Consider the following 24,280-nt stretch of genomic DNA (forward strand, 5'->3'; position numbering starts at 1 on the left):
TATGAGAGGCTGAAGCTGTGAGGAGCTGAAGCTGAGAGGCTGAAGCTGTGAGGAGCTGAAGCTGAGAGGCTGAAGCTGTGAAAGGCTGAAGCTGTGTGAGAGCTGAAGCTGTGAGAAGCTGAAGCTGTGAGAGCTGAAGCTGTATGAGAGCTGAAGCTGTGAGGCTGAAGCTGTGAGAGGTTGAAGCTGTGATAGAGGTTTCAGCTGTGAGAGGCTGAAGCTGTGTGAGCTAAAGCTGTGAGGAGCTGAAGCTGTGAGAGGCTGAAGCTGTGAGAGCTGAAGCTGCGAGAGGCAAAGCTGTGAGAGGCTGAAGCTGTGTGAGCTGAAGCTGTGAGAGCTGAAGCTGCGAGAGGCGAAGCTGTGAGAGGCTGAAGCTGTGTGAGCTGAAGCTGTGAGGAGCTGAAGCTGAGAGGCTGAAGCTGTGAGAGGCTGAAGCTGTGAGAGCTGAAGCAGACTAACCCGCTGATGATGAGGCTGTTGTCGAACAGGTACACCTTGATGTGCTGCACGCCGATGGTCTCGTTGAAGCGCTCGGGTATGAGCAGACGCAGCAGGCCGCGCAGGTCGGGGGTGTGGTACAGCGACACGCGCATCTGCCGCGGGAATCGCCGCAGCAACGGCAGCAACATGGAGCGCGAGTTCCGCTTACCTGCAGAAATCAGACACACATACGCTGTACGTAATGCACGTATGATACGCATTACCCACGTGTGCATGCACACAGTAAACATGGACACCTTATATATACTGCCCCCTTCCTGATTTCTTCTATCATTGCATACTTGTCACACAAATGGTTTCAGATCTTTTGACAAAATATTATTCGACCTGGCTCACAGCTGGTTTTTGAATTCATCCCGAAGGCGTTAAATGGGGTTGAGGTCAGGGCTCTGTGCAGCCCAGTCAAGTTCTTCTACACCGTTCTCAACAAAACCATTTCTATATGGACCTCACTGTGTGCCTGGGGGCATTGTCATACTGAAACAGTCAGCAGAGAAAGCACAGATTCATCTAGACTGTGACTGTATGCTGTAGCATTAGGATTTCCTTCACTGGAACTAAGGGGCCTACCCCAAACCATGAAAAACAGCCCCAGACCAAGGGGTGTCCAGATACTTTTGGTCATATCTGGATCAGTAGGGAAAGGGTTACAAAGCCATTTAAGGCTCTGGGACTCCACTGCACCACAACGAGAGCCAGTATCTCCAAATGAAAAACACTTGGAACAGTGGTGAATCTTCCCAAGAGTGGCCAACCTGCTAAAATTTAAACGAGGGAGCAGTGACAACTCATCCAGGAAATCACAAAAAATCCCAGATAATCCAAAAAACCGCAGGCCTCTCTAACCTCAGCTAAGAGAAGAAAGAGACTGGACAAAAATAATGGGAGAGTAGGAAGGTAGAAACCACTGCTAACTAAGAGAAACATCAATGCTCGTCTCACATTTGCACCTGGATGATCTCCAAGACTTTTGGGATAATAGTGTATGGACAGATGAGTCAAAAGTGGAATTTTTTGGACTGCACAGGTCCCAATAAGTCTGACTTAAAGAAAATACAGCATTTCACAGTAAGAACATCATACCACGAGTGAAACCAGGTCAAACATCTGGACGACTTTCCATTATTGAACTATGAATTCAGTCTGTACCAGAAAATTCCCGGTCCAGAGAATGTCTGCTCATCTGTCAGTGAGCTGAAGTGTTAGTGGGTTTAGCAAGACCAAGAGCATGACCCAAAACACAAAAGCAGGTACACATCTGAATGACTGAAAAGAAACTAAATTAAAGTAGCCTCGTCCTGACGTGAACCCAACAGAGATGCTGTGGCTGGACCTGGAACGAGCAGTCCATGCTCAGAAACCTACAAATGTGTCTGAATTAAAGCAGTTCTGTGAAGAAGAGAGGGCTAAAAGTCCTCCACAGCAATATGAAAGACTGATATCAAATTATAGGAAGTGTTTGGTTGCAGTTATTGCTGCCAAAGGTGGTGCAACCAGATATTAAGCTTAAGGGGGGATCACTTTTTCACAGGGGTGATATGGGTGTTTGATGACTTTTTCCAAATACATAAATGAAATAACTGAAAAAAAATGTTTTGTGTTTATTCAGGTTCCAATTGTCAAATATTACATTTTGTCTAAAGATATGAAGTGTGAAAATATTAATAATAGGAATAATCAAAATACTTTTTGACAGCAGTGTACTGTGCATCACACACACACACACAACATGTGCACAGACATGTGTGTTTGTCTGTGAGTGCGAGTGTGTGTGTGTCTGTGAGTGTGTGTGTGTGTTTGTGTGTGTGCGCATCTGTGAGTGTGTGGGTGCATCTGTGAATGCGAGTGTGTGTGTGTGTGTCTGTGAGTGTGTGTGTGTTTGTGTGTGTGTGTGCATCTGTGAGTGTGTCTGTGCATCTGTGAATGCGTGTGTGTGTGTGTCTGTGAGTGTGTGTGTGTGTGTGTGCGTCTGTGAGTGTGTGTGTACGTCTGTGAATGCGTGTGTGTGTGCGTGTCTGTGAATGTGTGTGCACGTCTGTGAATGTGTGTGTGTGTGTCTGTGAATGCGTGTGTGTGTGTCTGTGAATGCGTGTACGCGTCTGTGAATGCGTGTGTGCGTGTCTGTGAAGTGTGTGCGCGTCTGTGAATGCGGGTGGTGTGTGTGTGTGTGTGTGTGTCTGTGAGCACGTCTGTGAATGCGAGTGTGTGTGTGTCTGTGAGTGTGAGTGTGTTTGTGTGTGTGCGCATCTGTGAGTGTGTGTGCGCGTCTGTGAATGCGTGTGTGTGTGTCTGTGTGTGTGTGCGTCTGTGAATGCGTGTGTGTGTGCGTGTCTGTGAATGTGTGTGTGTGTGTCTGTGAATGTATGTGCACGTCTGTGAATGCGTGTGTGTCTGTGAATGCGTGTGCGCGTCTGTGAATGCGTGTGTGTGTGTCTGTGAATGCGTGTGCGCATCTGTGAATGCGTGTGTGTGTGTGTCTGTGAATGCCTCTGTGTGTGTCTGTGAATGCGGGTGTGTGTGTGTCTGAGTGTGTGCGCGCGTCTGTGAATGCGTGTGTGTGTGTGTCTGTGTTTGTCTCGTAATGCCTGTGTGTGTGAGTGTGCTGCGTGGATGGTGGTGTTGTGTCTTGTGAGTGTGGTGTCTGTGAAGGGTGTGTGTCTGTGTGTGTGTGTGTGTCTGTGAATGCGTGTGCTTCTAGCTGACTGAACTCTTCCCAGCAGCGTTAGTCAGGCAGGTCCACTCCTGTGGTTTCTCTCAGAAAAAGAAAACCCATGAGAAGGGTGTAGAGTAAAGATGCTATCGGGGAGAAGGAGTGAAACGCTTTCCTCATTCCTTTCCGTAGAGGCCTCGGCTTTCCATACCAGAAAAGCGGGAAGTAGCACGACGATGAGGTCACATGACACTGCAGCGACCTCACGGCGACACGCCAGATAACCACAACAAAGCCTTCTCATACCCGATGACATCAAGCGGAAAAACTTCTGTTCGCATACAAACAAAAGGAATCCGACTTTCAATAAAAAAAGAACTGCACACCGCCACTGGAGGAAAGAAAGCTCCTCACTATGCTCAGAGGTGTTCAGTACCGATTACCCAAACTCACGACTGAGCGCTTCGTTAGGCTCAGAGGTGTTCAGTACCGTTTACCCAAACTCACGACTGAGCGCTTAGTTAGGCTCAGAGGTGTTCAGTACCGTTTACCCAAACTCACGACTGAGCGCTTCGTTATGCTCAGAGGTGTTCAGTACCGTTTACCCAAACTCACGACTGAGCGCTTCGTTAGGCTCAGAGGTGTTCAGTACCGTTTACCCAAACTCACGACTGAGCGCTTCGTTACGCTCAGAGGTGTTCAGTACCATTTACCCAAACTCACGACTGAGCGCTTAGTTAGGCTCAGAGGTGTTCAGTACCATTTACCCAAACTCACGACTGAGCGCTTCGTTAGGCTCAGAGGTGTTTAGTACCGTTTACCCAAACTCACGACTGAGCGCTTCGTTAGGCTCAGAGGTGTTCAGTACCGTTTACCCAAACTCACGACTGAGCGCTTCGTTAGGCTCAGAGGTGTTCAGTACCGTTTACCCAAACTCACGACTGAGCGCTTCGTTAGGCTCAGAGGTGTTCAGTACCGTTTACCCAAACTCACGACTGAGCGCTTCGTTAGGCTCAGAGGTGTTCAGTACCGTTTACCCAAACTCACGACTGAGCGCTTCGTTAGGCTCAGAGGTGTTCAGTACCGTTTACCCAAACTCACGACTGAGCGCTTCGTTATGCTCAGAGGTGTTCAGTACCGTTTACCCAAACTCACGACTGAGCGCTTCGTTAAGCTCAGAGGTGTTCAGTACCGTTTACCCAAACCCACGACTGAGCGCTTCGTTACGCTCAGAGGTGTTCAGTACCGATTACCAAAACCCACGACTGAGCGCTTCGTTAGGCTCAGAGGTGTTCAGTACCGTTACCCAAACTCACGACTGAGCGCTTCGTTAGGCTCAGAGGTGTTCAGTACCGTTTACCCAAACTCACGACTGAGCGCTTCGTTAGGCTCAGAGGTGTTCAGTACCGATTACCCAAACTCACGACTGAGCGCTTCGTTAGGCTCAGAGGTGTTCAGTACCGATTACCAAAACTCACAACTGAGGCTGAATGTTCACTAAATGCACAGCTTCACCAGGGAAAATACCCAGCTTCAGATGATGTCTACGCATCGCAGACTTCAAGCAGTCATTGCAAGCAAAGGATATGCGACCAAATATTTAAAATGATTACTTTATTCTACATTACGTTAAACTGTCCAATATTTTTTGATGACCGAAAATGGGGGGGACTATGTACAAAAGGTGCTGTCATTTCTAAACGGTTCATCCAATATGGATGAAAATACCCTCAAATTAAAGCTGACAGTCTGCACTTCAACCTCATTTTCATTGTATCCTAGAGTACAGAACCAAAATAACAAAAAATGTGTCACTGTCCAATGAATTATGGTGCTCACTGTAGACATAGCTTCATTCAGGATCCCTGAGTTTCCTGTGTTTCCCCCACATCTAAGGACCTGAATCCACTTGTTTCTCCTCATTGGCTCGGTCTTCTTGCACGGGAGGGCATAGAACTTAAAATCTTAGAATTTAGATCTTGTCTTCGTTATTTGTACATTTTTAAAATCTTGATAATCCCCTGACTGCTAATACTAACTATACGGAACACAACGTTTGGTTTTCCCCCATCGTGTGGGTGTGGCCCATTACAGGCAAGTTGATGCATACGTATTACATAACCAACAATGTAAACGTAGGCGCGGCAGGTCCTGGCAGTTGTATAAAATTCTTTGCATTTTACACGAATGCCATTTAAAATGTACTTCTAGGATTCGATGCACGGATTTGAAGGGCACATTTCCAGGCTCACGGAACCACACCCACCTCGTGATCCCCTGGTGTAGTCCAACAGGATGGAAATCTTGAGCTCAGAGGCTCCGTCCTTCCTGGGAGAACTCTCCAGAGCCTTCTGCATGCAGTCTACCTGCATGAGGAAGAGGAGGATGAAGAAGAGGAAGATGAGGCCTTGCTGAGCGCTCGGCTGACTGGCAGCCAGAGGACAGTGAGTGACAGTGAGAGACTGTAAGTGACAGCGAGAGACTGTAAGTGACTGTGAGTGACAGTGAGTGACTGAGTGACAGTGAGTGACAGTGAGAGACTGTAAGTGACTGTGAGTGACAGTGAGTGACTGAGTGACAGTGAGTGACAGTGAGAGACTGTAAGTGACTGTGAGTGACAGTGAGTGACAGTGAGTGACATTCTCACTGATCTGAAGATGCTACTCATTCTTATTTATTTTTTTTTTTTAAGAAATTGGGAAATCAAAATTTGGTCATGTATCACTTGTCGCCACCCGCCACCCACCACCCTACCCCCCCCCCCTCCCCAACCCCTAAATGAAGGGCACTCTTGGGCATGCAGAGACTCGCTCTTCTGTGATACCAGTGGTGCCTGGATGAAACTGCGAACGTGTTAATGGATGCCACTTATCGCTGACTGGGGTGCTCTTTCCACAGCCAGTCCACAGTCTTACCAAGTCCTGCTCCAGGGGTCCTGTGCCCAGGTACAGGGACGCCATCACCACCCTGCTCTCAGCTGCCTTGATACGTGCCTGATTTAAAAAAAAAAAAAAAAGCACGTGAGAGAGTGGAGACGAGGCGAACGTGCCTGATTTTATTTTATTTTTTAAGCACGTGAGTGGCAAAGCTGCACATGCGTTTCAGTTTTACTGTAACTCCACCGCCGGCTTATAACACTTTAACCCACCCCCCACCAACCCCCCTCCCGGAAATTCCAGGCACCAGCGCACAAGTAACATTTAACAATCAATGCCAACGAGTGCATTTATAGATATAAACACATTTCCGGGCTCCAGGAACACTATTTCTGATCCTAAGCTTATTGATAAAAGCAGAAATAAAGATGGCGACTCTTATGGATTGGACTGCCGGTCACAGATATTAATACCCCACCCACCAAGCGCTTCCAACACCAAGCTCTGCATTTCAGTGCTCCCCAGAAGATGAACAGAGAGAACCCATGTGAGCATTTTCAAAATTTTTACAATTAAAACGATTAATTCATTACTACCTTCCCTTGCCCCCCCGCAAGCCTCACGTCACACCTGTTAAAACTGAAACTTGCTTTTCCGTAACGTACAGTGAACACAAAGCGCTGTTCAGTAAACTCTGATCAATATCTCATACCTGCTCCTGACCAGCTGAAGCCATTAGACCTGAACATTTGAATAAGAAAACCAACCTTGAATAATAATGGAATTAAAATTAGCATTAGCAAGAGTGAAGGAGCTGCTCACTGTCCTGGGGCTCTTAGAAACAGAACCTGCTCACTGTCCTGGGGCTCTTAGAAACAGAACCTGTCCTGGGGCTCTTAGAAACAGAACCTGTCCTGGGGTTCTTAGAAACAGAACCTGCTCACTGTCCTGGGGCTCTTAGAAACAGAACCTGCTCGCTGTCCTGGGGCTCTTAGAAACAGGACCTGCTCACTGTCCTGGGGCTCTTAGAAACAGAACCTGCTCGCTGTCCTGGGGCTCTTAGAAACAGAACCTGCTCCCTGTCCTGGGGCTCTTAGAAACAGAACCTGCTCGCTGTCCTGGGGCTCTTAGAAACAGAACCTGTCCTGGGGCTCTTAGAAACAGAACCTGTCCTGGAGCTCTTAGAAACAGAACCTGCTCGCTGTCCTGGGGCTCTTAGAAACAGAACCTGCTCACTGTCCTGGGGCTCTTAGAAACAGAACCTGCTCGCTGTCCTGGGGCTCTTAGAAACAGAACCTGTCCTGGGGCTCTTAGAAACAGGACCTGCTCACTGTCCTGGGGCTCTTAGAAACAGAACCTGCTCACTGTCCTGGGGCTCTTAGAAACAGAACCTGCTCACTGTCCTGGGGCTCTTAGAAACAGGACCTGCTCACTGTCCTGGGGCTCTTAGAAACAGAACCTGTCCTGGGGCTCTTAGAAACAGAACCTGTCCTGGGGCTCTTAGAAACAGAACCTGCTAGCTGTCCTGGGGCTCTTAGAAACAGAACCTGCTCGCTGTCCTGGGGCTCTTAGAAACAGAACCTGTCCTGGGGCTCTTAGAAACAGAACCTGCTCGCTGTCCTGGGGCTCTTAGAAACAGAACCTGTCCTGGGGCTCTTAGAAACAGAAACTGCTCGCTGTCCTGGGGCTTTTAGAAACAGAACCTGTCCTGGGGCTCTTAGAAACAGAACCTGCTCACTGTCCTGGGGCTCTTAGAAACAGAACCTGCTCACTGTCCTGGGGCTCTTAGAAACAGAACCTGCTCGCTGTTCTGGGGCTCTTAGAAACAGGACCTGCTCACTGTCCTGGGGCTCTTAGAAACAGAACCTGTCCTGGGGCTCTTAGAAACAGAACCTGTCCTGGGGCTCTTAGAAACAGAACCTGCTCGCTGTCCTGGGGCTCTTAGAAACAGAACCTGTCCTGGGGCTCTTAGAAACAGAAACTGCTCGCTGTCCTGGGGCTCTTAGAAACAGAACCTGTCCTGGGGCTCTTAGAAACAGAACCTGCTCACTGTCCTGGGGCTCTTAGAAACAGAACCTGCTCGCTGTCCTGGGGCTCTTAGAAACAGGACCTGCTCACTGTTCTGGGGCTCTTAGAAACAGAACCTGCTCGTTGTCCTGGGGTTCTCAGAAACAGAACCTGCTCGCTGTCCTGGGGCTCTTAGAAACAGAACCTGCTCACTGTCCTGGGGCTCTTAGAAACAGAACCTGCTCGCTGTTCTGGGGCTCTTAGGAACAGAAACTGCTCACATTCCTGTTCAAGGCTCTCACTGTTTTCTTTGGGGAAAAAATATTTTAAATGAATAGAGTAGCAGCTTCTTTGCAGACAAAAAATTATTTTGTTGTTGTTATTATCATTATCGGTAACAATATTTATTATTGAATTTGAATCTAGCCAAGGGGATCCCAGGTCAGGTCTTTCTGTTTCTCTCGGTCTGTCTCTTTCTCTCCATTTCTCTCCCTCTCCCTCTGCCTTCTCAAGTTCAAATTCAAAATGCTTTATTGGTATGAAATTGATTAGTAAATATTGCCAAAGCATACATATAGAAATACAAAAATACATTACAACATGAACATAAATTGAAACAAACAATTGCTATATCTGTCTATAATAACAACAACAAACACAATAACAATAATAATAATAATAATAATATTTCTCTCTCTGACTCTGAAAGCACACCCAAGGTAACCTCCACACGGCTGATTGGAGGGGTGAGGTGTCCATTTTGCATGCCCTCTCCACATCACTGCCGGGCGTGGCCAAAACGATCCCCGTCTTCATTGTTGAAGAAATAAAAAATAAATAAAAAGAAGAGAATGGCTCATTTTTCTCCACAGACAATGGCTCTCTCTCACTCACTCACCTGCTGGGCGTGAAACCCGGTAACTCCAAAACGCACTCCGAAAAAAAATAACGCACTCCGAAACCTCGGTGGGGGGGGGGGGGGGGAGCCACTGACCGAAAGTGTGAATACCTGCCATTCAGCTAAAAACTGGCTGTTCCTCTCTGCCAGGACGTCCCAGGGCATTTGTTTAACGCAGCGAATTAAAGGCCCTTTTGTCCAGCGGAACTCAGCTGTGACTGTACAGTAATTCAGTAAGAGGGAAAGGAAAGCATTTCCAAGCAGAACACGCTTTTGTTTTGCTCCCCCCCCCCCACCCCTCCCCAGGCAGCCATACAGGCACGGGGTTTGGGCGAGAGACAGCACAGCATCACGGTGAAGCCACCCTGTATGTGGCCCTGCCGCACGGCGACACCGCCTCCCTTCATTTTGACTGAGAGGCGGCGGTGGCCCCCCCCACAAGGCATGTTTGGGACTGCAGACCGCGCGGCGAGAGTAACAACCAACAATAACAACAAAAACATTTTCTTCCTAATGTATTAGTTGCTTGTTGTTTGTGATCGTTTCTACCAGCCGCCTAGCTAGCTAATCAGATACAACTTTGAAGGCATTATCTGGCTAATTAGCCAGACAATGTTTTTGTTGTTGGTTGTTACTCACTAGCTAGACATTAGACAGCCTAGCTAGGCAGTTGACTAACATCTTTCAGATCTAGGTTACTGCAAAAATGATTTTTATTCAGACTGGACAACAACTATGAAACGCGACATTAAACCCGGTCAACAGCAAACACAACTGTCTGTCAAAAATAGGTGACGCCCACAAACAGCCGATTGTGGGGACGTGGCGCGGCGCCTATAGTGTGGCTTCACCGTTAGGCTATTTGCTTAACCAGCCATCACCTCCTACAACACAGTGTCCCACTGTGTCCCACCAGTCAGCCACACTCATAACCTAGCACTACGAGCCTGACCAGGCTGCTCATAACCTTACAGCACTACGAGCCTGACCAGGCTGCTCATAACCTTACAGCACTGAGCCTGACCAGGCTGCTCATAACCTTACAGCACTACGAGCCTGACCAGGCTGCTCATAACCTTACAGCACTGAGCCTGACCAGGCTGCTCATAACCTTACAGCACTACGAGCCTGACCAAGCTGCTCATAACCTTACAGCACTATGAGCCCGACCAGGCTGCTCATAACCTTACAGCACTATGAGCCCGACCAGGCTGCTCATAACCTTACAGCACTATGAGCCTGACCTGGCTGCTCATAACCTTATAGCACTATGAGCCCGACCAGGCTGCTCATAACCTTACAGCACTATGAGCCCGACCAGGCTGCTCATAACCTTGCAGCACTATGAGCCAACCAGGCTGCTCATAACCTTATAGCACTATGAGCCTGACCAGGCGCTCATACTTACAGCACTACGAGCCCGACCAGGCTGCTCATAACCTTACAGCACTATGAGCCCGACCAGGCTGCTCATAACCTTACAGCACTATGAGCCCGACCAGGCTGCTCATAACCTTACAGCACTATGAGCCTGACCAGGCTGCTCATAACCTTACAGCACTATGAGCCCGACCAGGCTGCTCATAACCTTACAGCACTATGAGCCTGACTAGGCTGCTCATAACCTTATAGTACTATGAGCCCGACCAGGCTGCTCATAACCTTACAGTACTATGAGCCCGACCAGGCTGCTCATAACCTTACAGCACTATGAGTCTGACCAGGCTGCTCATAACCTTACAGCACTATGAGTCTGACCAGGCTGCTCATAACCTTACAGCACTGAGCCTGACCAGGCTGCTCATAACCTTACAGCACTATGAGCCTGACTAGGCTGCTCATAACCTTATAGTACTATGAGCCCGACCAGGCTGCTCATAACCTTACAGCACTATGAGCCCGACCAGGCTGCTCATAACCTTACAGCACTATGAGCCCGACCAGGCTGCTCATAGCCTTACAGCACTGTGAGTCCGACCCCCCCCACGCTGTCCCCGCCCCCCCCACTGACCTTCATGAGCTGGTAGAACTCGTCGGGGGAGCGAAGCACATGCACGCGGGCCCCAGGGACGCGGAAGGCGGGCACATGATCCGCCATCCAGAGGAAGCGGGCGAGGAGACCCTCAGCTCCGGCGGGACCGGGGGCGCGCGGCTGGGACAGCGGGATGGGGTCCGATTCCGCCAGCAGGGGGGCCAGGAGCAGCACAGAGGAGCTGGGGAGGGGGGTGGGGGGGGGGGAACGCAGTGTTCAGAAGGTTGCAAGTTCAAATCCTGAATTGCGGAAGCTCAAATTTTAGTCCAGGAGGTTTGCAGTGTGTTTCAGCCTGACTGGCTACAGTCTGCACACGTTCTTTCCTGCAGACAGTAGAGTTAGTCCTGCAAGCCCTGCAGATAAAAGTATGAAGACACAAAAATGACAAAATGTCAAATCTGTACACCCTGGAGTTGTGGAACAGGCACTAACCCTGACACAGAAACTTGCACTCGCACTCGCACTCACACACACTCACACACACACACACACGCACACACGCACACACTTTCCCTGCACACATGCACAACCCCATGTTGTGTTACACACACATGTAGCTATACACCCCAGCTAACCAACACACTCAGCGACTCAGGGATATTTAGAATGCACTGAAGGCCTGTTGCTAGGGAAACAAAGCACACACCTGGCTGCTTTTCAGCTCTTAATCCATTTGATTAGATTCAGCTCCTAATTGGATGGATCTGGATATGACATCACCAGGAAATGCCAGGAAATGAAATGGCGGTGGTTTTGCAGAAAGCTGAGGTAATTCCCGCGCTAGTTCTAAATGGCGGTCTCAGTCAAACACTTAACCAACTTAACGGCTGATCGGCCCGCGCCAGCCGGCCTGCCTGAGCGTAACCTGTGCTGTTAATCACCTTAACATGCACTGAATCATTAAAAAAGCCCTTTTACACAACTCAACTCCAACCACATGTGACCTTCACAACAGACTGTGCAGCTGTGATGTTCAGCAGCCGCTTCAGCTACCGGCTCAGCTATTCATGAAGACCTATAATTATTATTATTATTATTATTATTATTATTATTACAGGCATTTAGCAGACGCTCTTATCCAGAGCGACTTACATTGTATCCAATTATACAGCTGGATATATATACTGGAGCAATGCAGGTTAAGTACCTTGCTCAAGGGTACAATGACAGTGTCCTACCGGGGAATCGAACCTGCAACCTTTAGGTTACAAGACCAACTCCTTAGCCATTATACTACACTGCCGCCCCAAGACCTCAGTGTTACTGCAGGCATGGAGTCCCAGGACCGCCACACTGTGTTACATTACATTACATTACAGGCATTTGGCAGACGCTCTTATCCAGAGCGACGTACAACAAAGTGTATAACCATAACCAGGAACAAGTATGACGAAACCCCTAGAGAGAAGTACCGGTCCAAGTGCAGGGAACAACCGCATAATTCAACTTGGACCCTGAAGGGTAAACTGATTAACACTAACAACGAGAACGGCAACAACGCAGTCTATGGAAAAAATACAAGTAGTAGTTAAGACAGTTAATGCACCTAAGTCACCTACGAAACAGCTGCCTAGTTACAACCCTAAGCTTACAGTCATTTACAGGGGGGTAGGGAGGGATGGGGAGAGGTGCAGCCTGAAGAGGTGAGTCTTCAGTCGTCGTTTGAAATGGGTCAGTGTCTCAGCTGTTCTGACCTCCACAGGGAGGTCATTCCACCATCGTGGGGCCAGAACAGACAGGAGACGTGTTCTGGAAGTGCAGGTGCGAAGAGGGGGAGGTGCTAGGCGTCCTGAGGTAGCAGAACGAAGGGATCTGGCTGGCATGTAGGGTTTGAATAGCCAAGAGCTCCACCTCCGCACAGCCAGACTGTGTTAGCCAAGAGCTCCACTTAAGTACAGCACAGCTATCGATTGGCCAGACTACATGCGGCACACAGTACTACAGTAGAGCCAGTGACTATTTCACACCCTACAGGTCACGCACAGTACTACAGTAGAGTCAGTGACTGTTTCACACCCTACAGGCCACACACAGTACTACAGCAGAGCCAGTGACTATTACACAATACAATATGCGGTTTCCTTTCTAGTCATTTCAGCTGTGAGGGTAAACCTCAGACAAGCTCAAACAATACACACACACACGTACACATGCATAAACCGAACGCACACACCGCTGGAATTACTGGAAAGCCTTAGAGAAGTTCTGAGTCATGTCACAAAAATGCACTTTGTTCTCCAAACACATGCACTTTATAGCAACACTCTTGCACCCTTCCCCCTCTCTCAGCACCAGCAGTGTTTTTCTGAGCATTATAACACCTGTGCAGCACTGCCAGCCCTACAGCCATCTCCCATCACTGCCCACCACCAACCCATGGGTCAGCATGGGGCCTACTGCCAGCCCTAAAGCCATCTCCCATCACTGCCACCCACAAACCCATGGGTCAGCATGGGGTCTACGGCCAGCCCTACAGCCATCTCCCATCACTGCCCACCACCAACCCATGGGTCAGCATGGGGCCCACGGCCAGCCCTACAGCCATCTCCCATCACTGCCCACCACCAACCCATGGGTCAGCATGGGGCCCACGGCCAGCCCTACAGCCACCTCCCATCACTGCCCACCACCAACCCATGGGTCAGCATGGGGCCCACGGCCAGCCCTACAGCCATCTCCCATCACTGCCCACCAACAAACCCATAGGTCAGCATGGGGCCTACTGCCAACCCTACAGCCATCTCCCATCACTGCCCACCACCAACCCATGGGTCAGCATGGGGCCCACGGCCAGCCCTACAGCCACCTCCCATCACTGCCCACCACCAACCCATGGGTCAGCATGGGGCCCACGGCCAGCCCTACAGCCATCTCCCATTACTGCCCACCACCAACTCATGGGCCACCATAGGGCCAATCATTCATAAGTCAAGTGCTTGTTTACACACATCTACCAGCTGTGTGCTTGTGACATCCAACTAAGTACTTCCTCTGGGTGCTGTGTCACATGCTTATCACAGTCTTTTCTCCAGGAAATAAATCGCCATTTATTCAGAGTTCCCATTATGGGTTGGGCGGGCACTGACTGTAAAATCACTAGTGTGTGTGTGTGTGTGTGTGTGTGTGTGTGTTTGTAATGTACACTGCTGTCAAAAAGTATTTGTCCCCTTCCTGATTATTCCTGTCATTGTATATTTCTCACACTGAAGGGCTTCAGATCTTCAGACAAAGTGTACTATTTGACATTTGGATCCTGAATAAACACAAAACACATTTTTTCAGTTGTTTCATTTATGCAATGGAAAAAAGTCATTGAACACCCATATCACCCCTATGAAAAAGTAATTGCCCCTTTGAACTTAATATTTTGTTTCACCACCTTTGGCAGCAATAACTGCAATCCAAGACTTCCTATAATTTGATATCCGTCTTTCATATTGCTGTGGAGGAGTTTCAGGCCACAAACTGAACCCACAAGCCCAGGGGTACCACAGGCAACTAGCAACCAATGAAAAGCGACCAGCACACAGCCAGTATATCTCGATCTTCCACTTAAGTCTTAAAATGCCTCTTTAGTGCACTGTTTTTTCAGGAGGCATTTACTCTCTTATAAATTGCAAGACTCCTGTTGTTTAGGTGTTTTCACAAGGGAGGAGCATTAGGAGCTGCTGCAGCCAGCACTAAAATAAAAATGACAGTAGCTTATCTGTAGTTAGCAGTGTGGCTAAGGATCCATTAATCATACTTCACAAGGTCACTAGTCTTCCGGATGACTTATCCCCGAAAGTTATTCGCGACCTGATAACAAGTTATCCTTTAATTTTGCGAGTGTTCCAATCGAACTCCGAGTCCTCCAGGCTGCAACAAACGAGTTACCTGCCGACGGGTTCGGGTAGACGGCTAGCATGCTATCCAGCGTTAACTAAGCTAGCATGGGTAAATGGCTCTGTAACCTTCACGTTCACTGGTGTCAGTGTTGTAACGGGGAACACTTCCGACAGTGACACATACGCACATAGTTGGCTAGCAAAAACAAATTAGCTAGCTAGGTAGGCGCATATCACCGACACCATGTTCATAAGGGGCGTTCAATGAATCAACAATTTCTTACATGATGTTGCTGTAGCTATATAGAGAGGAAGACAGTGAGGTGGTTGCGTGCTATTTACTGCAACTAGCCTGCAAAGGTAGCAAGCTAACTACAGTAGCATTAATGTGCACAGCTAGTTACTGAGTACAGTCACGATGCGAGGGGGGACTGCGTGCAGTTTTATTTCCGTGTTTCTATTCTGCCGTTATTCCCTGTCGTCGTTATCTTACCCTCTTCTCCGGTCACCTGTCCGGAAAAATCTGTCAGACATTCGGGTGAAGACCCCGGTCAGAGCTGGCGCATACACCGAGTTTATCAGTCTTCTCCATGACATGGGAGCAGCCATTTCTGCGGAGGACTTTGAATAGCCCAGCTTTATTGCACGACTGATCGGACGCACACAGTTCGGGCTTCCAAACTTCTTCGTTTCTGTCATCTGACTTTCGCTAACTTGCCATATGGAAAACGAGGCTAAAAATGTAATTGAACAAATTGAAATTATTTCGAATTTTAGTTGTCACCTTACGTTATATTTTTCAAGCGAATTAAATATATGTTTTGAATGCGAAATTCAAGATTAACATTTGATCAAGTCCTTGTGCACATTGACTTTATTGAAGCAGTGAATGTCGATAGCTGTATTTAGGATACTGTCATTATCATGAAAACGTTTTCTAGCATGCCAGTGAACTTTTTTGTCTTCTAACATTCGTTGTTGAAATAAATGCATTACTTCTGAACAAACAGACAAAATTGCTATTCGTTATCAATGGCATCACTTGATGAGCGCGACCTCTAGCGGATACGGTGGAATGACACATCCAGGGTTTCTGCACCAGAGCTGCGCGACTCTTACGGCCGTTGGGGGGCGTAAGATGGATCTCTCGGGACATCGTGCAAACAAAGTCGCACTCATCTCCATAAAATATATAAATTCATATCACTCACACTTTTCGCAGGAAAAACTAAAGCAAACGACCGTTACAACTACTACAACGACGACGACTACTACTAATACTGCTGCTACTACTACTACTATTACTACTACTAGTAGTACTGCTGCTACTACTACTACTATTACTGCTACTAATACTACCACTACTACTACTAGCCTACTACTTATAATAATACTTCAGCAATTATAATTTAAAAAATCAGGACATAAATTGCACTGTGAGTGTGTTTGTGCTATATGCATATAGCGTGCTTACATCGTGTACTGGCGGAGTATTTTTGCTATTTTCTTCCTGCAAGCTTGAACTTTTTCACCTTGCACGAGCAGTGTGGGGGAAGGGAGGACTTCTCTATGAATACCAGGAATCGCACCGTAAAAAAAAAAAAAAAAAAATGAAAAGGTCATGATGATTGCGTACGGGCAAGCTGCCAAGATTGTGGCGTTTGTGTGTGTGTGCGCGGGCGCACGCGCGTGCGTCTCTGTGCGTGAGAGTGTTTGTAAAGCGCGTTCTCTCTCTCTCTCCCTCCCTCCCTCTTACCAGAAGCGGTATACCACCAGATTCTGCCTCTTTTACTGGAAAGAACCTCGAAGGAGGGGGGTTAGAGAGAGGAGGGAGGGGGGTGGAGTCTTTACACATACGAGGCGTGCTCTGCTTAGCTCTGCGACAGAGGCTTTAACATCATTGACTGGTCCCCGCTGCCTAAAGTAACTACGAAGCATGAACTGCCTGACAGTGCTCATAGAATTCAAGTCACTCGCGACTCCATCGTCCTCTGCACAGAAGACGGAGAGGCTGAAATATCAGTATTTCAAGGCATAAAGAGCAAGGGTTCCGTTCAGTTTTTTGCGACCAGTAGAAACGGGGATTAAGAATTTCAACAAGGGACAAGGTGCCATTTCCTCATCGGAAAAGACCAGCATCGAGGTAATTATGTTTTCTCTTTTGTCTCTCACATGCAGTTGGCTGCACTACACCTTTTGCTTGCCTGTTCGTCAGCCACGCAGGTGAGAAGACGGGCTACCTGAAAGCATGCGTAATTCTGAATTTTGTGCGTGGGCTTAATTGATTTTTGTATCACGGGAAATTCTTCGCTGAGAGAAAGGAGAAAAGCCCAAAATTAAAGTTTCGAGAAACTCGTAATAACGACGCATACCAGCGTAATAATAACGCAACGGAGGCTGCTGCACGGTCTCCACTCAGGTTCAGTCTCGAGGTTCAGCCAAGTTCAGCTCCATTCATAGCACGTTTGGCCAAGCCTGGAAGACTGGGTCTCCAAACTTGGAATAATAGGCATTAGGTTACTGGCAGCTGTTAGAACAGCCTGCGAGGAAACAGGATAACTCACCGACACACACATACACGCACACACACCATCCCGTTCTCACGCGATTAGACTGCTATTACCCGCGCGGGGTCTGCGTTAACAGCCCTAACAATGCAATCTCGGTGCTCGTGCAGACTGCGGACAGTATTGCGCCAGATCGCTGCATTACCGCGGAGGCGTGGGGCATTTGCAGCGAGACGGAACATGTGTGTTCCCACGGGCATAAATCAACCCAGACATTGCACGGCCCGACATTCATAATCTCTTTATAAGGCAAGATTTGTGGATTCCAAGCAGAATGTGTCCAATATAAATACATTTTTTTATTATTTCTGTCATTGTCTGTGCATTTGTGCGTGACTGTGTCTATATGTACACAAATGGTTGAGTAATGTAGCCTTTCTTAACTCCCATGTTGCATCACTACACACTTTTCTCATTGGATGATGGTATTAGCTGTGGTCTTTTTTTTTTTGTGAATGGGCCTTTAGCCCTGGCTCCTAGTGCCTCTCTCTCGCACTCTCTCTCTCTCTCTCTCTCTCTCCCCCTCTATCTCTCAACACTGACAGTTAAAAGACTCTTTTTTTTGTCTGTCCAGGTGTCAGAAAGGTGTGGGAAGATGTTCTAGTCCGAGACAGAGTCCCTCACCCCTCCCCCCCCCCTCCTCGCCTCCCACCCACCCCCCCGTCCGTCCGTCTGGTCCTCCGGTCTGTGCCCGGTGCTGGCCAGGTGGCGGGGGGGCGGGGGGGTTCGGGTCGCGGACGCATCGCCATGGTAACCCTCAGCAGGTTTGAGCCGGTCATGGAGGCGGGCTCCCGCTATAAGACCTTCTGCTCGCGGCGGCAGCAGCAGCTGGTGGGCGAGGCGGTGAGGAAGCTGCGGGAGAGCGGGTTCTACTGGGGCGCGCTGAGCGGCTCGGAGGCCAGCGGCCTGCTCCGCCCCCACCCCGCCGGGACCTTCCTGCTGCGGGACAGCTCGGACCGCCGCCACTTCTTCACCCTCAGCGTGCAGACCGCCTGCGGCGCCAAGAACCTGCGCGTGCAGTGCGACAGCGCCGCCTTCTTCCTGCAGACCGACCCCCGCAGCGCGCAGCCCGCCCCCCGCTTCGACTGCGTGCTCAAGCTGGTGCACCACTACATGCCCGCGGGCGCGGGCGGGGGTGCGGGCTGGGGCGCGGACGCCAATGCCCCCTTCTCCTCCTCCTCCTCCCCCTCCGCTTCCGCCTCCTCCCCCCGCGAGGCCTATGGCGGGGACGCGGACGCCCCCTCCTCCTCCACCTCCGCCTCCTCCCCCCGCGAGGCCTATGGCGGGGACGCGGACGCCCCCTCCTCCTCCACCTCCTCCACCTCCTCCCCATCTGCCTCCTCGCCCCGCGGGGCCTACTTCATCTATTCTGGTGGAGAGAAGGTTCCCCTGGAGCTCCTGAGGCCGCTCTGCTCCTCCGCCGCCTCCCTGCAGCACCTCTGCCGCAAGACCGTCAACGGCCACCAGGACGCCTGCGGCAGGACCGACCAGCTGCCCCACCCGCTCAAGGACTTCCTGCAGGAGTACGACGCGCCTATATAAGGAGGCTTCCCAGACTCCGCCCCCACATGGTGACCCGGGGGAACCCCCTCCCCCGCACACACAGTTTCCGCTGGGATCTGTTTAAGGTGATGGACATCACCTGAGTCTGAGGTTGGACTGTCATTCTGAAGGGGGTGGGGGGGGGGGTCTTGAAGACAAAACTTTCCATGGACGAAATGGGTCATCCATGTCAACGGTGTTCTCATCTTAGGGCTGGATGAGGAAAGTGGGTGGGTGGGGGGCAGGGGATGTTGTTGGGGGGGCGGGTGGTGAGAGGATGCTGCCGTTGCCATGGAAGCTGGTCTCGGGATAGGGCATGCTGATTGGATGGTTCAGTTGTCTGGACAATGTGTGAGCCTTTGCTTTCCCCCTGGTTCCGGGACAGGATATGCCGGTCGGCGTGGGTTACCATTGCCATGGTGTCTTCACGACGCTAGGCCCGTTGTCACTGTAGACTCGGGCCACGGTAACTGTGAATGGTAACCCAGGCGACAGATGGCGTCCTCCTGGCGTTTCCCATGACATTGTACTGTAGCCTAACGTTGTGATGATGATGATGATGATGGTGGTAGTGTTGCAGGAACATTGAGGGAACGCTGTGGGGGGAAAGCCATTCCAGAATACTGCCCGGGCAGGATACATTTCATTTCTCTTAATCAAGAAAGACTCCCTCCTCCCATCACCTCTCTCCCCTCTCTTTGTGTTTTGGTTGCCATTTTGGCTCCTCCTGCAGGAGGTGTTTCCTTAGCAGCAGGCTGTGTTAATGTGCATCTGAGCGCGGCACACGGAGCCGGCCGGGCCTGAGGCGGCTCACTGCCCCTTAAGCGTGTGTGGGGAGAGCCTGCAAAGCCACTGCGTTACCGCTAGCAACCACAGCCCACAGCCCTCACAGGGCAATTGACCAGGAAGTCCTTTAAAAACATCTGTCCATAAAAAGTGCCTGTCCTGCGGGCTTAGGCTACATTCACACCAGGTCAGGCAATGCGGTAAAACGGCAGTCTTCCCATTCATTTGAAGGGGGGTAGTGCGTTTAGGCTGCGGCAGTGGGGACTGCATGGGGCGCAGAAAAAAACCGTAGTGGCCTGCGGCAAGAAAGCAGAACCAGAATCAACTTTTGCCGGAACGCAACCCGACATCACGCTGCAGTGGCCAATCACGTAAGTTGTTTGAATTACCATGTAGCAGTCCGCTGTTTACCGAGCAAATGTCAGATGAATTACTGATGTGATTCATTCCCTAAGATTTGATATGATGATCGTCATCGTGATTTGACAGTACTGGGTAATGGGACGAGTACCGAAACAATAATTACTAGCTAAATCAATTCCAAACGTCGGAATTAAGCTGTATAAAAGATTCGCTATTTAGCAGTTCTTGCATGTTAGTTTATTGTACCTAGCACTATGGAGTTCATGGACCAAACGATGATACTCTACCAGTTGTGTCCTCGCTTGGTTTATTTCGTGTACCCAGCTTTGACGTCTGCGTGTGGCTGGCAGTCTACGCTGCAAAATAACGATTGCAAGAAGCTTCCTTCGGTTTGCATTTGTTTCCATTTTTTTTATTTTATTTTTTTTTTTTTTGAGTTAGCGGACAGGGGGAGGGGTTAAAGTTCACAACATGACGTCACACAAATGGGCCATGTAGTGACACGCCCACACCGCCGCACAGCCCTGCGGCAAGGTGCCGCATTGCCTGATCTGGTGTGAATGCAGCCTCAGTGTTGCCGCGCTGTCCCGTCCGCCGCCACTGGTCTGCCGAGCGGGAAAGGCGCTTGCTGTGGCGGTAACGCGGTTTCCAACGGCGACGGCGGAAAATCCAAAATAACAAAGAAAAGCTAAGAAAGAAGTTTTTTAAAAGTTTGTGTTTTTGTGCGAGGGGGGAAAGGAAAGGGAGGGTTGGGGGTGGTAAAGGGGAGGCTGGATTGTGTCTTTGGGGAGGGCCTGGCCTTGCACCCCTGTGGAGGAACGCAGACACACTGTCCCAAACACCCACTGAATTAAAAATGGACAGGGGCAAAATGTGATGGCTTCTGTTTCTGACAAGCAAAACTGGTGTGTTAACTGATGAATGTATTCTGAGCAGAATGCTTATTTTCCCCAGGGGGATCAGGGGAATGGCCAAAAGGGTTCTCTTATTGTAAGATTTTCATTTTTATTTTTAAGTACTCTCTTTGTTCTTATACCATGACAATGTTTACATGTGTGATAGCGAACCAAGACAGCATACATTACTGATTTTTTTCTCTATCTTTTATAAAGATGGCGTCTTAATCTTTGGCCAGGTAGCTGGCAGTACAAGCTTGAAGGTCATAAAATGAAAGCATAACAAACAGCAAAGACAACTGTAATGAAAGAGACTTTGCACATATATATATATTTATAAGACATTTCAGTAATTTATATTAAAGAGCACTATTTTTACGAAATGAAAACCTTATCCTCGTGTCCTGTGTTTGCCACGGTGAGGTTGTGTAAAAGTACACTGCTACTGCACGCGATGCTTCAGTGCTGATCTAGGGTCAGTTCCCCCTGTGCATCTCCCAACGTCAGGCATCATCTGCTAAAAATGAGAACTGACCCTAGAGTAGAACTCCTGTTCATATTCCTTCTTCTTCAAAACTGCCTCAGTTCACCTTTTTACCAACCATTTCCCTCTCCACACACACACTCACATGCACACACACTCACATACACACACTCACATGCACACACACTCTCACAATTACACACACACACTCACAAGCACACACACTCTCACAATCACACACACTCACATGCACACACACACACACTCACATGCAGACACACACACTCACATGCACACACACACACACTCACATGCACACACACACACATGCACACACACTCTCACAATCACACACACACACTCACATGCACACACTCACATGCACACACACTCACTCACATGCACACACACACCTCACAATCACACACACTCCCACAAGCACACACACACACTCACATGCACACACACACACTCACATGCACACACACACACACACACACACTCACATGCACACACACTCACTCACATTCACACACACACACTCACATGCACACACACTCTCACAATCACACACACACACTCACATGCACACACTCACATGCACACACACACACTCACATGCACACACTCACATGCACATGCACACACTCACATGCACACACACAATTGTGTACACGCACACTCACATGCACACACTCACATGCACACACACACACTCACATGCACACACACACTCACATGCACATGCACACACTCACATGCACACACACATACTCAGATGCACACAAACACACTCACATGCACATGCACACACTCACACGCACACAAACACACTCACATGCACACACACAAATGCATACACACACACTCACATGCACACACTCACACACTCACACTCACATGCACACACGCACACACTCACACGCACACAAACACACTCACATGCACGCACACAAATGCGTACACACACACTCACATGCACACAAACACACTCACATGCACACGCACACAAATGCGTACACACACACTCACATGCCCACACACACACTCACATGCACACAAACACACTCACATGTGTACACACACACTCACATGCACACACACACACTCACATGCATGCACACTCACACTCACACGCACACACACACTCACATGCACACACTCACACTCACATGCACACACACACCATGGGCTGTGCATTTAAATGCTTGTGTATCTGTGCTGATGGAGGGAAGAGGTGAATGTGACTGCAGTTATACTGTCACTTATTAATGGAGGGTTAAACTCGGCCAGCAGACAAACATACAAGTTTACAAACCTGTTCAACTCTAACCCTGCAACGTGCAGAAACACACCCCTGCAAGCACACACACACTAACCCACAGACAGACACACACACAAGCACACGCACACCCACAGACAGACACACACACAAGCACACACACACACACACTAACCCACAGACACACACACACACACACACGCACACACACTAACCCACAGACAGACACACGCACACACACACACTAACCCACAGACAGACACACACACACGCACACACACACCCTTATATACACACACACGCACACACACTAACCCACAGACAGACACACACACAAGCACACACACACACCTTTATATATACACACACACACACACACCAACACACACAAAAAAGACAAAGCTACTGGGAACATTAAAACTTGAGACACACAGTATGTTCCCTGAGGGAGACTGTATTTTTCTGTGGAATTTTACAGCTATCTGCCCAACTTCCTGTATGACTTCCTGTATGACTGGGGTTTCTGGGAAGAGTGTCTCTTCATTTGTTTACAGGATGCGCTGGGACAAGTTTCACCAGCAGGGCGAGGCCAAACGTAAAATGTGCGTGTGTGCGTGTGTGTGTGTGTGTTTTTGTGCATGTGCGGGCATGTGTGTGTGCATGTGTGTGTGTGCATGTGTGGGCGTGTGTGTTTGTGTGTTTGTACATGTGCATGTATGCATGTAGCCAAACCACACACATGCACAAAGACACGCATGCACGCACACACACACAAACACACACACACTGACACACACACACACAAACACACTCACACACACAAACACACACACACACACTCACACACTGACACACACACACACACACACACTAACACACACACACAAACACACCCACACACACACATACACACACACACACACACTCACTGCCAGACCTCTTGATCTTGTGTAGGAGGGACTCATGCTTGGCAGGCAGCACAGTGCACCTGGGTACAGGTGAGGTCTGGAGGCAGGAGGCAGAGTGGGCGTGGCCTCTCACACCTGCATGGGCAGGTAGAGCGGTCTGAGGAGGACCTCATTCATTCTCACTTCAGTCTGACCAGGTGTGTCCATTTTATCCATTTCCAGGTGTGTCAGCAGGAATAAGAAAATATGGTCGTGATACTGCTGTTGTAAACTTTCATACAGAACCAGAGAGGAAAGCTCCACCAATCACAGAATACATCAGTAAAAGGAACAGACCAATGCCGACAGCGATTTATGGAAACTGTCTGGTGATATCGCCAGGGTCCCTGACATTACCCGAGAGCTATCCTCCAATGGGATTGGCTAATTTCCTAATTTGCCAGGGTGCTCTGTGATTGGTGGAGCTACTTTCTGGTTTCTATGCAAAAGGTGGCGATGATTTCTGATTCCCATTTCATTACCAAAACAGAGACAAGAATAGAGGACAAAAAAACAAAGACAGAAGAGAGAGGGGGGGAGCGATAGAAAAAGAGAACAAGAGAAACAGAGAGAGTAGAAACCAGGAAACCACACTGGAGGAGGGGTTCTGTTATGCTGCGGT

The 24,280-nt window shown here is 49.1% G+C and overlaps 2 protein-coding genes across 3 annotated transcripts in view; one reads left to right on the forward strand and one right to left on the reverse strand.

Moving 5' to 3' along the window:
- Positions 1 to 15,450, reverse strand: part of LOC135249412 (CDP-diacylglycerol--glycerol-3-phosphate 3-phosphatidyltransferase, mitochondrial) — a 27,315-nt gene extending 11,865 nt beyond the window's left edge. Inside the window, exons 1-5 of one of the 2 annotated variants that reach the window (XM_064325036.1) lie at positions 15,285 to 15,450; positions 10,944 to 11,145; positions 6,067 to 6,144; positions 5,418 to 5,517; positions 460 to 649 (exon numbers count right to left, since the gene is read on the reverse strand). In XM_064325036.1, coding sequence (XP_064181106.1) covers positions 460 to 649; positions 5,418 to 5,517; positions 6,067 to 6,144; positions 10,944 to 11,145; positions 15,285 to 15,400 — 686 coding nt within the window. In that variant the 5' untranslated portion in view covers positions 15,401 to 15,450. The remainder of the gene's footprint in view (positions 1 to 459; positions 650 to 5,417; positions 5,518 to 6,066; positions 6,145 to 10,943; positions 11,146 to 15,284) is intronic. The other variant, XM_064325035.1, reaches the window with a different exon arrangement.
- A 993-nt stretch (positions 15,451 to 16,443) lies between these two features.
- LOC135249436 (suppressor of cytokine signaling 3-like) lies at positions 16,444 to 21,334 on the forward strand. Its single transcript, XM_064325087.1, has 2 exons — positions 16,444 to 16,934; positions 17,933 to 21,334. Exon 2 carries the CDS (start codon positions 18,106 to 18,108, stop codon positions 18,898 to 18,900), a length of 795 nt encoding a protein of 264 aa, XP_064181157.1. The 5' UTR covers positions 16,444 to 16,934; positions 17,933 to 18,105; the 3' UTR covers positions 18,901 to 21,334.
- Positions 21,335 to 24,280: the final 2,946 nt, after the last annotated feature.

This window comes from Anguilla rostrata, chromosome 2 (assembly GCF_018555375.3).
Source record: "Anguilla rostrata isolate EN2019 chromosome 2, ASM1855537v3, whole genome shotgun sequence".
NCBI classification, from domain to species: Eukaryota; Metazoa; Chordata; class Actinopteri; order Anguilliformes; family Anguillidae; genus Anguilla; species Anguilla rostrata.